The 15,026-nt window shown below is 43.9% G+C and overlaps 1 protein-coding gene across 6 annotated transcripts in view; it reads left to right on the top strand.

Moving 5' to 3' along the window:
- SLC1A2 (solute carrier family 1 member 2) overlaps positions 1 to 15,026 on the top strand; it is a 405,614-nt gene that overhangs the window by 373,838 nt on the left and 16,750 nt on the right. For all 6 annotated transcript variants that reach the window (XM_049889387.1, XM_049889386.1, XM_049889391.1 and 3 more), the window contains one exon: positions 5,714 to 5,848. In XM_049889387.1, the coding sequence (XP_049745344.1) occupies positions 5,714 to 5,848 (135 nt within the window). The remainder of the gene's footprint in view (positions 1 to 5,713; positions 5,849 to 15,026) is intronic.

Below are 15,026 nucleotides of genomic sequence, written 5' to 3'. Positions count from 1 at the left end.
CCTGAAATATATTGTAAAAATTGGAGTTTTTGTACCTTATAAGGCATGTGCTCTTCAGTTCACCACAGTCCCCAATGCTCCCTACTACTTTCACCTGACCTGCTTCACCCATCACTACTGCTTGGCCCTTTAGACATTTGAGTTTGTGAACCTTGGACTCTATGTTTTCCATCCTCTCTTGGATTCTGTGAGATCAGTAAGTACAGGGGGCAAGTGGGTCACATTCTGCATGTTAACAGACTTGCAATAGAAAGAAATTTCCAAACAAATGAAACAGCCAAGGCTCAAGTGATTCATTTTGGGAAATGAATTGTGTAGATGTTAAAATACACAGTCAGGCTCCATAAAGATAGTAGCTCTTTCGGGAACTCTGAGGTGGTGGGCTCTTTACATTGCCTCTAACATGTCTAACAACCCTTGTAGAGAAGGGGTTGTCATCATCCCCTTTTTATAGAGGAGTAAAGCGAGGCTCCCAGAAGTTATCTGACAAACCCAGTGTCTCATGGCTATCGGTGCCAAAGCTAGGAGTCAAATCTTTATCCACAGCTAACTTCTTTCACTTATACTGTACCATCTGTACTTTCTGACTGTGACCCAAAGGAAGACACTAGAATAGTGGTTTTTTTTTTTTTTTCCATTGGGTGTTGAAAGGCTAGTGTCCTTTGGGTTCAGATTAAGGCACTGGTCTCTTTCCTCCATACTTTAAACTTCAGGACATAAGGTAAACCTTTATACTAGAAATTCTGGTAATAATGTGGTGTCTCATTGGCCCATTAGTATTCCATTCTCTGGGAGGTCTTTAGTAATCCAGGAACACTTTTTAGGAAACTTCTGAGAGATAGGGTCCATTTGAGTCTGATTTCGCTACATGCTTTACATTGTTAACAGTCTAAGCTCAGGGACTGACAAGTATCTCTAGTAATAGCTAGAGATCACCAACTAGTCATGTCCTTTACCCTGTTCCAGGGTAAAGAGAATCAAAGGCTGCATACTGGCAGCGCATGGGCTGACTCTAGCTAGTAATTGCAGTGCAGTTACCACTTCTGAGGCTGTGCTTGATAGATCTAGCTCTGAGGTACTTAACTAGCTTAGGCACATCTGTATTTAAACGTAGATTTCTCGCTTCTTCTTACAATCATTCCAAATGATTTAGTGAATATCCCATGTGCACGTGAGCTCAGATCAGCAGCTAAGTCAGCAAAGAAGGAGAAGAAAAAGTCACCATGTTTTACACAGAAGCACGCACATACACAAGCACTAAAAACATCAGTAATAACCACATTAATTTAATCAGCTATAATATCATCTGAAAATTTTCCTAGAGTTTCTGTTGTCTAACCATCTCATGTAATCTAGGGAAGCTGAAGCCATGGATGAGTTCACACACAACCATCTGGAGGAAGGCCTAAGATTTAGGTGTCTAAATGCTGATGTATGTTTCCATCTGTTGAGAACCTTAGCTTACCATCCTAAAACTAAAAAGTAGGTATTGGGTTCTGTATTTTACAGCTGGTGAAAATGAAAAACGAAGCACTGAAAGGTGAAGTAACTTGCCCAAAAGCACACTGTTAGTAAGTGGTACAATTGGGATTTGAACCTAGGCTGTCTAATTCTGGGGTCTGTGCTTTTAACAATTATGCACACTGCCTCCGCTATACTATGCTGTTGGGTTGTGTGTATTAATTTATTTAAACCTCCAACCACCCTATGAAGTACGTACGATCGTGAAGCCTCAGTTTTCTCATCTGTATCATGGGAACAATAATTACCCCTACATTCTAGGGTGGTTAAAAGGAGTAAATGAATTAATATGTAAATAAATTAACCCTTAGCATTGTGCCTGGCACACAGTCTTTTGTCAATAAATGTTAGCTACTATTATTATTACTATTATTCATGCTCTTAAAATGCAACAACACTCCTAGGATATAAAAGTAAAACGTGGTGTGACAGTGAGTGCTATAATGTTACTGATGGTGGAAACATGCTTCTAAATCATGTCCCAGTGGAGAATGCCAACTTCCTTGCTTTAAAACTCAAAGACTAAAAGGGCTTCTTCATGAAGCCCGTTGCTGAGCAAAGTTGAGTTCTGGTCCCTGAATTCTTGGTCTCCATGGCAACAAAGATTTCCATCAAGTTCATAGCATTAAGTGGGAACTTACAGATGAAGAACGGACCAGTGACCAAGTGATTGAGAGTGTTCTTGAATTCTTTAAATTTGTTTACCAGTAACAGTTGCCATCAAGTCAATTCTGACTCATAGCAACCCCATGTGTGTCAGAGTAGAGCTGTGCTCTGTAGAATTTTCAATGGCTGATTTTTCAGAAGTAGATCACCAGGCTTTTCTTCTGAGGTTCCTCTGGGTGGACTTGGACCTTCAACCTTTTGGTTAGTAGCTGAGATCGTTAACCATTTGCACCACTCAGGGACTTCTAAATTCATCTATACAGGTTTTATTTTATTTTAACAGTGATACTACTGAGAATTTTTCCTGAGAAGGGATATGGTTGTCCATATGTATTTACATCTCTGGTTGCTGGGCAAATTCAGCTGAATCCTCCTTTGTTGTAGGTAGCACAGTGGCTACCTCTGGGGAGCCCAAAAGAAAGTGTATGTAGTTCACTGCCTTCCAATTTAGTAGGTGAAAAGAGCCAAGCCCAACTTCATTACAGGCTTCCAAGTAAATTCCTTATCCTCGTACTTCCTTGCATGCAGGAGAACAGTGACCAGGAATTGTCAGTGTATTCATCAATTCGTAGAGTTTTAAAGATGAGGGGGGATCAAGGACATCAAGAGCCAGCATGAAATTAGAGTCGGGCAGACAAGGATTCCAGTCCCAGCAGGCCATGCCCAAGCTGTGTGACCCTAAGTTCTCTATGGCTCTGAGCCATGGTTTTCTCATGAGTACACTGCATATTATATTTACCTTGCAGAGCTGCTGTGAGGTCTACTGATGATGTGTGTATAGTAGCTTGCACAGCTCCCAGGAACCAGCCCTAAAGAAGTGAGGAGCAGAGGCATGTAGAAAGACAGGAAAAGCAGAAAGGGATGAGGAAGAAGTGAAATTACTGCCCAAGGAGCAGTTGCTGGCCTTAGAATTCCTCAGACGAACACTCTACCTATAGTAGGATGAGGGTATTATTGGGATGGAAGAACAGAGAGGGAAGCAACTTCCAACCTAGAAACTGCCTTTATAGGATTTTGTCGCATACAACCAAAAGGTAACCAAATAACATGGCCAAAGTGCAAAAGGGACACATGAGAGTGACTCATAACAGAAGCAACTGATGTAAATACAGCAGCAGAGGTTGAGATCATTGGAACTTGGGAAATTCCCCTTCCCTGGTGTTCTATCCCTCTCAAGGAAATGGCTGAGAATTTCCACCTTCCAGCTGTTGGGGCCTTGGGGAAGTTTTTATTACAAAGCAGCCTCACCCTACCCAGATTTCCAGAAAGGAAAAAACGATTGGGTTGTAATGCACTGGACCTCTTCTAAGTGCTTTTTATTTATTAACATTTAAAGCTTCCAACCACACTATGAGCTGTTGTTGTTGTTAGGTGTTATTGAGCCACTTCCAACTCACGGCGACTTTATGTACAACAGAATGAAACTGCCTGGTACTGCGGCATCCTCATAATTGTTATTGTGCTTAAGTCCATTGTTTCAAGCCACTGTGTCAATCCATCTTGCTGAGGGTCTTCTTTTTCACTGACTCTCTGCTTTACCATTGACCCTCTACTTTACCAAGCATGATGTCCTTCTGGTCCCTTCTGATAACATGTTCAAAATATGTGAGACAAAGTCTTTCCATCCTCACTTCTAAGGAGCATTCTGGTTGTACTTCTTCCAAGACAGATTTGTTCATTCTTCTGGCAGTCAGTGGTATATTCAGTAGTCATTGCCAACACCATAATTCAAAGACATCAATGCTTCTTCAGTCTTCTTTACTCACTGTCCAGCTTTCATATGCGTATGAGGTAATTGACAAAACCATGGCTTGGGTCGGGGCACCTTAGTCCTCAAAGTGACACCTTTGCTTTTTAACACTTGAAAGAGGTCTTATGCAGAACATTTGCCCAATTAGACACTACTATTATCTCCTTCATACAGTTGAGAAAGTTTAGGCACCAAATGAGAGGTTAAATTGCCCAAAGTCACATGGTTAATAAATGGCAGAGCTGGGGTTTGAACCCAGCTAGGTCAGCTCCAGAGCCTACACTAATGACTACTACCCACTGCTATCTCCTGTGCCCCGGATGGATTCAAGGAAAACCAAGACCTCTAAACTCTGACACCACATTGGTGGGGCAAAAGAAAGCATAGATGGGTTCTGTAGACGACATCTAGAAGAGGTGTTTATGTGACAGGCCTCAATCTGGGAAGGATGACAATATGGAAAAACATCACTCTAACTGCATTAGCTAACAACTTTTTATGTGATATGGACAAACCATAAAACCTCACAGAGCCTGTTTCCTCGTATGTAAAGTAATATGTAGGTAAACTGAGGTCGCTTTCAGCCCTTGTTGTTTTTAGCTGCCACCGACTTGGCCCCTGACTCCTAGTGCCCCCGTGCACAACAGAATGAAATGCTACTGGGTCCTGTACCATCCCCATAACCACTGCACATCAGACCATTGTGATCCATAGGATTTTCATTGGCTGATTTTATGAAGTCCAGGCCTTTCAGAAGACTTACAGCCCTACAGACCGAGAATTCTGTGTTTGGTAACACTGGTGGACTGGGCCTGGTTAAACTAGTTTGGGAGGCTGGCTCTGAGATTGGAGCCTAAATGCCCACTCTAGAATTTTATAACCACCAAGAGAGTGATCCCCCTTTTCTTGTCAGCACCCCCAAAATGCTAGCTGGGAATCAATATTTTCAGAAGCATCCTTCCATTTAGAACTGACAGCTTTTACAAATGGCATTCAGAAGAGAGGAAAAGTCACGCCCTTTTGCTGGACCACAGAGACCCACCTCGTGTCTGGATGGGGCACTTGAACCTTGGGTTTCCATTTTCCCAGACAGGAACTTCAAAGTGGTGCTGGGTGTGCCCTCGGCATTGTTGGGAAAGAAAATTAAAAGATGCTTCAGAGCAAAAGCCTCCCTTTATTTCATTGTCATTTCATGGCACCTTCTCCCTGTGTAATGTATTTTCCAGCTTACAGTGAAACATCCCAGGCGTCTGAAGCTTAGTGTTGTTGGGAGTCTGTTGATTTGTTCCCCTGATGTCCACTCAGTTGGGTCTGAATATTTGCCGATTTCTCATGTTAACATTGGCAATGACCTCCTCAGACATTGCCACACTGTCCAAATGTCTCTGGTGCTCGCGGAGACTTAAAGGCATAAGCAGAGATGAATGCAGTCGGGTTCCCATGGAGGGATTGAGGGTGATTTGTTTTTCTCTTTTAAAATTTCCTTGCCTGTTGTTAGAGCCACACTTAGCTGATATGAGCCCTGTGACACATTAAGCTAATTGGATACCACGATGGGGATAAGGCTCTGATCCATGAATGTGTAAACTTCCATCATAACTGAGCAGAATCCAAATAGACCCAAATTCCTGGGTCAGTACTCCAGATTTGTCTATTCTCTGGGGGGAACAGCATTTTATGACTGACTGCCCAGAAGATTAGAACTTAAAGTTGTCGGAAAGGGTTTCGCCAAGACCTCTTTCTCCCCCCATGACCTGGCCTTCTCTGTTCTCACAGCCTCACAGCCACCCTGGCGAGTGTCGGTGCTGCCAGCATCCCCAGTGCCGGGCTGGTCACCATGCTCCTCATTCTGACAGCTGTGGGCCTGCCGACAGAGGACATCAGCCTGCTGGTAGCTGTGGACTGGCTGCTGTAAGTGCCTGTGCATGGGGCTCTGCTGGGGGGTGAGCAGGGGCGGATTATCCAACAAACAAGGTAAGCACCGTGCTTACCTTGCTTACCAGATGATCTGTAGTGAACAATTTCACATGGGTTTGGAGAAACCCATGTGAAATTGTTCACTACAGATTAATAAATTAGTACAAGTAAGCCCGTGCTTACCTTGCTTACTGGATCATCCACCCCTATCAGGGATTATAAATTTACGAAGAGGCTTTGATTCTGTAGGAAAGTGCTGTGGGGTTGGGAGAGAGTTGCTAGTCATGCATAGAAGCAGAATCTTTGATGTGGTGAAAAAATGTGAAATTGTTCACTACAGGTGATCTGCTAGGCAAAGTAAGCATGGTGCTTATCTTACCTATTAGATAATCTGCCTCTGGGAGTGAGTGCTGCCTCCTAATGGTGGTAGGATACCAGCTTACAGCCAAGATCTTAGCCAATCCCCATGGCAACTCTCTCTTTCTTCCCTCCCTCTCTCCAACACTTACTAAGTGCCTACTCAGAAACCTAAGAAGAAAAAGGTGGACTCTGAGGGCCTCACAGTCTAGTGGGAAAATCTGATAGATTATAATACAAAATTAAAAACGTCATGATTGGAGTGAACTACTGATGTATGCAACGAGTCTCAAAACATTATGCCGGATGAATGAAGCCAGCCACAAAGGAGTATATACTGCATGATTCCATTTATATGAAACTCTAAGGAAGACAATATAATCTATTGCAATCTAGAGATCAGTGGCTGCCCAGGCCAAGGGTAGAGGCATGGAGTTTAACTGAGAAGGGGCACAAGGAAAACTTTTGGGGTAATAGAATGTTTCATATGCAGAGTTATGCACAGGAGTCTACATTCATCAAACCATGCACTGAAAATGGGTACATTTTATTGTATGCAAATTATTTTTCAATGAAGTCAATTAAAATATTAAAGCACGTGAAATATAAAAGCAGATAAAAGCACAGTGAGAAAGGCTTCTATTCCAGTCTAGGATGGAAGGGCAGAGTGGACACTATCAGGAAACAATGAAAATGGCTACTGAATTTTGACTGTTTACTACGTGCCGTCTACTATACCAAACACTTTACATCATCCTCTTAAAACAACCATGAAGGTTTGATGTTATTACTCCCATTTTACAGATGAGGAAACTGAAGTTTACAGAGGTAAAATGACTGGAGAATGAACAGAGATTCAAGTTCAGGTCAGCCTGAATCTGGAGCCCATCACATTCTTGTTTACTGCCCTAGTCCAACCTCTAAAGGCAGTGATACCTGAGCTGCATCACGAAGGTTAGGTAGAAGTTACCCAGGTGTATGGCGGGGTGGAGGGGGGACAGGAGATTCCAGTCAGAAGGGCCAGCCTGCACAAAGGCACTGAGGCTATAAAGTGTGGGGACCAGTGGGCGGTTTAGTAGCACAAAGTGCAAGGCAGGGGAGTGGTGAAAGGTGAGGCAAGATGGACAACCTTGAAGGCCATGCCGAGGAGCTTAAACTTGACCTTGTATGTGTAGCCCAGCTACCTTTCCCAGTTAAGGACATGCTCCTAGTGTAGGAGGCTCACTGCCCATTTGTGAAGGTAGGCAAGTCTAGCCAGACGGTCCTTGAGGAGGAGATTGGAACCAATCCTCTCTTAGGGTCCCTTTGGGCTCTGGTGTTCTGTGGCATGTACACAGATGCTTCCTGCACCGTCTTGGAGCTGAATGCCAGGGAATGGGGAGGATGCTACCAGCTTCAACGTCAGGTTCCTAGTGACAAGTGCTGGCGCCTAGGTCCCAAGGCCAAACTGCACACGCTTATCTTTTAAACTGTCTCATATGCCAGTGGCAATTTTTCTGATGTTTATCAACATAGATTTTAAATGCCAGAAGCCATGCTTTATGGACTTGAGTTTCCACTGTGCTAAAACAACAGTTCCTCCCCTACATACCCCCTCTTCCCAAACAATGGCCGTCCAGTTGGTTCCAACTCATAGCAACCCTATAGTACAGAGTAGAATTGCCCCATAGGCTGTAAATCTTTACGGAAGCAGGCTGCCACATCTTCCTCCCATGGACCCCTCTCTTCTAAAGAGAGAAAAATCCAAGTGGCTGAAAGCAAGAAGGACATAGGGGCAGGCTAGAAGGAAGCCTGATGTCTCCATAAAACTTGTCCGTTGTTGGTGCAGCCAGTGGGTTTAGGTTAGAAATAAGAAGTGGCTGCCTGGACATAATCTGTGCAAATCAGGACGGCTGGGAGAAGCTCATGGCTCCTCCTAACTTGCTCTTACATCACCAGAGAAATGCTCTAGAAATGCCTTTTGTGAAGAGGTGAAGAGCAAACTAAATAACCTCATGGGGGTCTGCCTGACTCTGCCCATCTCTTTCAGGTGGTGGTGGGGGAGTCCTTCCATTCTAGCTTTGTTCTTCTCTGTGCCCCGTGTTGGCTCCAAGGCGCAGCCTTTATTATGGCGCCTATTCAGACAAGCATGCATGGAGGCAGCTAAGACTAGACTGTGGTGTATGAGTGGAAAAGATTTGGAGAGAATAGGATGAAGGAGGATGATGATTGGAGTAGGGTTTGGATGGGAAAGGGAATGAAGACATTGGCAATGGTTTGGGGGCACAGCACATAGTAGGAGGTCAATATATGTGGGCTAAACTTGACCGTGGAGGTGCAGTGTGATAATCAGGTACCTTTCCACTCAGCAACAGAGGAAGCTACTCAAATACCATTTGCTTCCCCTGTGGTTGTTTCTTACTTATTCCTCTTCCTTTCTCTCTCTCTCTCTGTCACTTACACTCTCATTCTCACTCTCATTCTTGTTCTCTCTGTGCAATCATGCCCCTATTTTTTTCCAGAAATTTTCATCACTCCAAACAGAAACTCATCCTTCCTTCCCCCAGCCTCTGGTAATGACTAATAAACTTGTCTCTATGTATTTGCCTATTCTAGATATTTGTTATACGTGGGACCATACCATATTTATTGTTTTGTGTCTGGATTATTTCATATAGCATAATGTTTTCAAGGTTCATCCGTGTGGTATCACGTATCATAACTTCATTTCTCTTTATGGCTGAGTAATAGTCCACTGCATGTACATATGAAACTTTGTTTATCCATTCATCTGTTGATGGACATTTGGGATGTTTCCACCTTTTGGCCTCATTGTTTCTTGATATTCCTCCTCTGGTGTTGTCACTGAGAGTCCCTTGATTTGTGCAGTTATATTGCCTAGTCTCTTCTTGGGCTTGTTTCTGAGGCTCGAAATCCTCCATTAGAGATTCATCTATTTTTAAAAAGTATTATTACTATGGCATGCTGCCTCTACTATAATGCAAGTGCCTTTGAGTAGAAAAAGTACAGAATATATGGAGGATGAGGAAAAGGAGCTGGTATTTGGTAGGTACTGCAATGTTTTTTTTACACGTTTTCATTTAATCCTTAAGCCCTGTGGCATATATTGTTATTGTTAGCTGCTGTCAAGCCAGCCCTGGCTCATGGCAATTCCATGTTCAATGGGAAGAAATGCTACCTGGTCCTGTGCCATCCCCACGACTGGTTGTGGATTGGACCATTGTGAGCCAGAGGTTTTCACTGGCTGATTTTTAGAAGTAGATCTCCAGGCCTTTCTTCCTAGCCTGTCTTAGTCTGAAAACAACACTGAAACCTGTTCAACACCATAGCAACACACAAATTTCCACTGACAGACGGGTGGTGGCTGCTCATGAGGTACACTGGCCAGAATCAAACCCAGTTCTGCATGGAAGATGAGAATTCTACCACTGAATCACCTGCCATCAATGGTATATATTACGGACGAGAAAACCAAGAATCAGAAAGATCAAGTCTCTTGCCCAAAGGCATAGTAACGCTTATGTGGTCAGCTCAGAGCCCTTCTCCCCATCCCACATGGCCTCCCAATTAGTACCAAGCAGTTCTACCAGCGGGGATGTGGAGCAGAGAGATCCAGAGTCAAGAAGTTTGGAGAAGACAGCGTATTCAGGTCATGCCTGGTTCTACATACTAAGAAGACAATTTTTTGCTTGTCTTGCTTTTGTCTCCTCCCGGGGTTAAAACAAACAAAACAAAAGGCCTAATGGGGACAAATGGAATATTGTCAAGGTCTCAGCCAATGTTAAAATTCAAGTCTTCCAGCCCCAGCTGGTCTGCTATTGTGGGCCTAGGTCTTCCTGGCCATCATTTCCTTTCAAGCCTGATGGATGAGAGGCATTTCATGAAACATTCAAGACCCTGCCTACTTCTGACCCCAATGTTAGGGAATGGAATAGGAAGATGGAGACTTCCCTAGGCACCTTGCACAGGCGCTCACATGCTCATACTTGCTCAGGAAAACAGGTCGTGCTAACCCAAGTGTTGAGACATGCCAGGAGAAGGGAGGTGGCTGAACAGAAATAGGATGATACACTTGGATTAACTCTACTGATGAAGTCATGTATGAGAAAACTCTATCCCAGGCTAGAGCTAGAAAGGAAGGAGCAAATGAAGAGCTCGTCTCTAACTCTGGGGCTCTGATCTCAGATGGAGGAAGGCCATGTGACCAAGGGGAAGAAACAAGGGGAGGTTAAAAAACCCTCTATCTCAGCTCTGCACTTCCTGTCTATTGGGCAAGAACTTCCTGTCTGGGCTCCAGCAGCCACATGTGTAAAATGGGGCAATAACCCATCAGCTTGCAAGCAAGAGTCTAGTCTAATGGCCTTGAGTGCCCTTCTAGTTTGAAAACCTAGAGTGGGATTCTGCTGGTGATGGATGCTTGTATACAATAAACGTGAATGTTCCTTTTAAGAAGAAAAGCAAAACAGAGGGAGAGGATCCTGGGAAAATGCGCGTAGGGGTCTGTAGCTAGGTCAGGTCTGCTTTGAATTTGTAATGGCGCCACATTCTTTCTTGCCAGCAAGAGGAGTCCTGGGAACAGACTTTTGGTCGTGAGCTCAGTGGCTGTTCGGTGCCCATTGGCGTGTGTTTGGGGTGGAGGTGGGAGATGTGAGGTGAAGTGCAAGGAGAGAGTCACGATTCCCTAGAAAAGTTACCTGTGAAAGAAAAGTAAAGAAAAATAAAAGGGGGGACTTCTTTTCCTCTTTAGGCAAGGTTTGTAAGCGTTCATAACTCTAGCAATTTTTCAATTTAAAACCAAACAAAGCCTGCAGTGACATTTAATGTGCTGCGGTATATGCCAACTGCTGGAGAGCAGCCATCCTCATTACTGCCTGCCCAGCCCTGGATACTTTTCAGCGGGCAGGCTTAGCTACTCTGTAAATGGCATGCTGAAAACCCAGATTCTGGAGCTTTGAAAAGTGCCTGAGTCCTAGAGCACCGGATGGGCAGGGCTAGTAAGACCAGAACATTTCTGCATCCAGGGAACTTTTTGTGTCAGGAATCCTTTGCAGATATTTATGAGTTCTCACTGACACCTCTCTCTCTCTTTCTGAAGGAGATAAGGAGTGAAAACTGGGAGCCAACACCAGGGAGAGGTGATAAATAGCTGGGTCTGGCCAAGGTGGGAAAAGTAAAGCCAAAATAAAGTGAAACCTGAGTGGACCTTGGCCCACGTATCACCTAAGACTCTGCTGGTGAGATGGTTTCTAGTGGCACATTTGCTAATTGGAGGATTTAGTGGAAATGGCACTTAGGAAGAAGACTGGACAACGTCCTGTTGTTGTTCTTGTTGGGTGCTGTCGAGTCGATTCCAACTCAGTGACCCCATGTAACAGAGTAGAGTAGAACAGCCCCCACTGGGTTTTCTAGGTTGTAATCTTTAGGGGAGTAGATCGCGAGGTCTTTCTTCCACAGAATCCCTGGGTGGGTTCAAACCTCCAACTTTTCGATTAGCAGCCACGTGCTGCTTAACCGTTGCATCACCAGGGCTCCTTTTTGGATAACTTCCTAGGATGTACCTTTAAAGAGCCCCCACCCCACTGGAGGGACTCAGAGGCTTCTCTTATTAGCATTCCTTCCTGGAGGGAGCAGAGCAGGGTGCAATCTTGTTAAAACACAGATTCTGAGGCCCCACCCCCAGAGTTCCTGATTTAGGAGGTCTAGGGTTGGACCTGAGAATTTGCATTTCTAACAAGTTCGCAGGTGATGCTGATAATGCAGCCAGGAAGCTCACATCAGGGAGCACCTGACTAGAGTTAGGGAGGAAAAAGCAGAGATTCCTTGATTGTGGGAAAAGAGCACCTCTGCTCTTTTCAGCACTGGTTGAGAGGTCATGCACCCACCAGCAAAATAGATTGCGTGGATGCAGTATACTAAGAGCTAATACTTTGGTGAGTGTCCCTTGGGTTTCAGACATTGTCTTAAACATCTTCCATGGAATGGTTTTAAAAGTCACAGCGAATTATTAGGTAGCTAATAGTATATTTTTTTTTTAATAGTATTGTTCCCATTTTACAGTTGAGGAAGCCGAGGCTCAGAGAGAAGTAACTTATCCCACTTTATTGTTGTTGTTGTTAATTGGCATCATATGGTGGCCCCATGCACAAAAGAATCAGACTGTTGTGTTTCCACTGGCTAATTTTTCAGAAGTAGATTGCCAGGCCTTTCTTCCTAGTCTGTCATAGTCTGGAAGCTCCACTGAACCCTGTTCAACTTCATCACGGCACATTATGACTCCCTCCACTGACAGATAGGTAGTGACTGTGCATGAGGTGCGTTAGCCAGGAATTAAACCCGAGTCTCCTGCATAAGAGGAGAGAATTCTACCGCAGAGCCACTGCTGATCTCTTATCCCAACTTAGTGGCTGTTCAAATGGCTGAGCCGAGATTCAGACCCAGGCTGTCTGGATGTTTGTTGGTGTGGCAGTCTCCTGAGTGTGTACGCATGCACACCCACACTGATTTAACCCCCACTGGATGTCTGGTGGAGAAGAAACCAATCCCTTCTTCCACCATGTCTCTGAAGATTCTAGGGGCTTATAATTACCTTAGTCTTCTGCTTTGATTTCCTACTTCCACCGAATTCTCCTTTTTTCTACACTTGCCTTCTTTTCAATCTATGTCAATTCCAGCGTGGTTTGTGACCCCTTTCCTGCTAAGTCCCCAACCCCACCAAAGTGTCCCTGATTCACAGCAGTGTAATTGCAGATCAAGGGGAGGGGGAGAGAGGCTATAGCTCTGCGTAGCAATTTTTTTTTATTACAAAAGAAATATGTGTACATGGAAACAAAAGGGGGGGAGCAGCTCAAAAGTGATAAAATGAAAAAGAAAAAAATCTCTTCTCTACAGTCGAATCTCAGATCTTGTTTTTTTGAAGTAATCGCTGTTAGTAATTTTGGATAGCACAGAAAATAAGAATTTAATATTGGGCATCCCTTTTCTTAAAAAAAAAAAAAAAAAACCCTTTGGTGTTCCCCACCCCTGCCCCACTGCCTTGCTGGGCCTTCTGGCTCTCCACCTCTTTGTTCTGCATCCCCCACACATCCCTCTATTTTCATATTGCAAAGCCATTGGGGCTCTCCATGTCTCCTCCTTCTAGATCATGCTTGATCTAACTTTTCACAACCAAAATGTCCAAACAGATGTTTCACTAAACAAAAGACAATTTTCTCTCTAGAGTTATTCTGCTTCTGCCTCTTAAACCAATAATCCATCCCCTCCCCCTCCTCCACTTTCCCCTGCCTCGCCCCATGCCCATAAATGAAGAAAACATGGTCCCAGCCCTCAAAGAGTTTACAGCGAGTCATGAGGACAGATGTGGTGAAATTATTCCAGCGGAGTGTACTAGGTACAAAAAAGAGGAATAAGGATAAAGTTCGGTGGAGACACAAAAGAGGAAGTGATTCTCTGTGCTTTTTGCTTGGACTAATTATAGTAGTAATAATAATGAACAGCGAAAGGCTGAGCACGTTTTTTGTACCCGGCACTGTGATAAGTCTTTTCTATGCAAAGAATTTGGCAGAAGGCCTCTCATGTGACAAATACTCAGTACATGCTAGCTCTTATGATTTTCTCAGTACCTTTTGAAATAGATATTACTCTTCATATTTTATAAATGAGAAAATGGAGCCAGAAAGGCTGTCACTTGCCCTGGTAGAGGCAGAATTGCGTCATAGGCTTGAATCCAAATTTCATATTCTTAACTAGTGCTTAGATTGGCCCTCCTTCCCTTTCTTCACTCCATGTGGCTGTAACCCTTGGGCCCCAGATCGTGCCAGCCTCAGCCCTGGAGCCTAAGGTGACCCCTCTACCACACTGTACCCTAAGGGTACTCTCTCAGCACCCTGCATTCTGAGAGATGGATGAGCCAGTTTGTGTCTATTAATATCAATTTGAATCATACGAAATTGCCAATCTTTGAGCTTTTTAGACTTATGTAAATGGCAGTTTCATGGGGTTCAATGCAATACAAGGGACCAGATGAATTCTGGGTGACCTTGTTCTCTTGCCTCTGTTCTTTTGTGAGAATCAGGACTTTCAGACAACCCTACCATCTTCCTGCCAGAGGATTCAGGCTGAGACATAGAAAAGAGAGAGAGGACCTTGGAAATTGCTTTTCTTCCTGGGAGCAGGACCCAGTGTTTCAGTGTGAAATAACTTGAGAAAGCTCCTCTCTCATTTTTGATATCTGGTGGGCCCAAAAGGATAGCAAGTGTCATCTGTAGTTAATACATTAAATTAAAGCTTCTGCTCCAATGTCCACCCCATTCTTGCAGTATCCAGACCCAAGGATTGCATCAAGCACCCAAAAATTCTTTTTACCAAGTAGCCAGAAGGCTCCTGAGGTCAGCTTGACAGACGTGGTTTCCTGAGTGATCATGGCTAGTTGTGAGAGAAAATGAAAGTATCTGCCTATGGAGAAATTTTCTGTCTATGAAACAAGGGTACGACCTCATAAATTCCCATATCCTGCTTTTGGCCAGAGTTGGACTTCCCCAGAGGTGGTCAGACATTCCCCTGGTGACCTCAGGGTGACCTGCTTCACAGCTGTTTTAGAAAGGAGATACATACAGAGAAGCCATGATCTACCTACTAGTTGGGCATCATGGGAACTTTCCCAGCATGCTTTGTGCAAAAAGAACCTGGTATGATGGGGATCTAATAGTTTATTTTAGTCTAAATTAATATCTTTCTATTCATATCTTTTTATATTTCCTTTAACTTCCTGCCACCTCTATTTGAAATCTACCTTCACAAATTTGCCCTTGACTCCTAT

Source organism: Elephas maximus, chromosome 7, assembly GCF_024166365.1.
Source record: "Elephas maximus indicus isolate mEleMax1 chromosome 7, mEleMax1 primary haplotype, whole genome shotgun sequence".
NCBI lineage: Eukaryota > Metazoa > Chordata > Mammalia > Proboscidea > Elephantidae > Elephas > Elephas maximus.
Note: the sequence above shows the minus strand (reverse complement) of the source record. Positions and strands in the feature narration are given on the sequence as shown.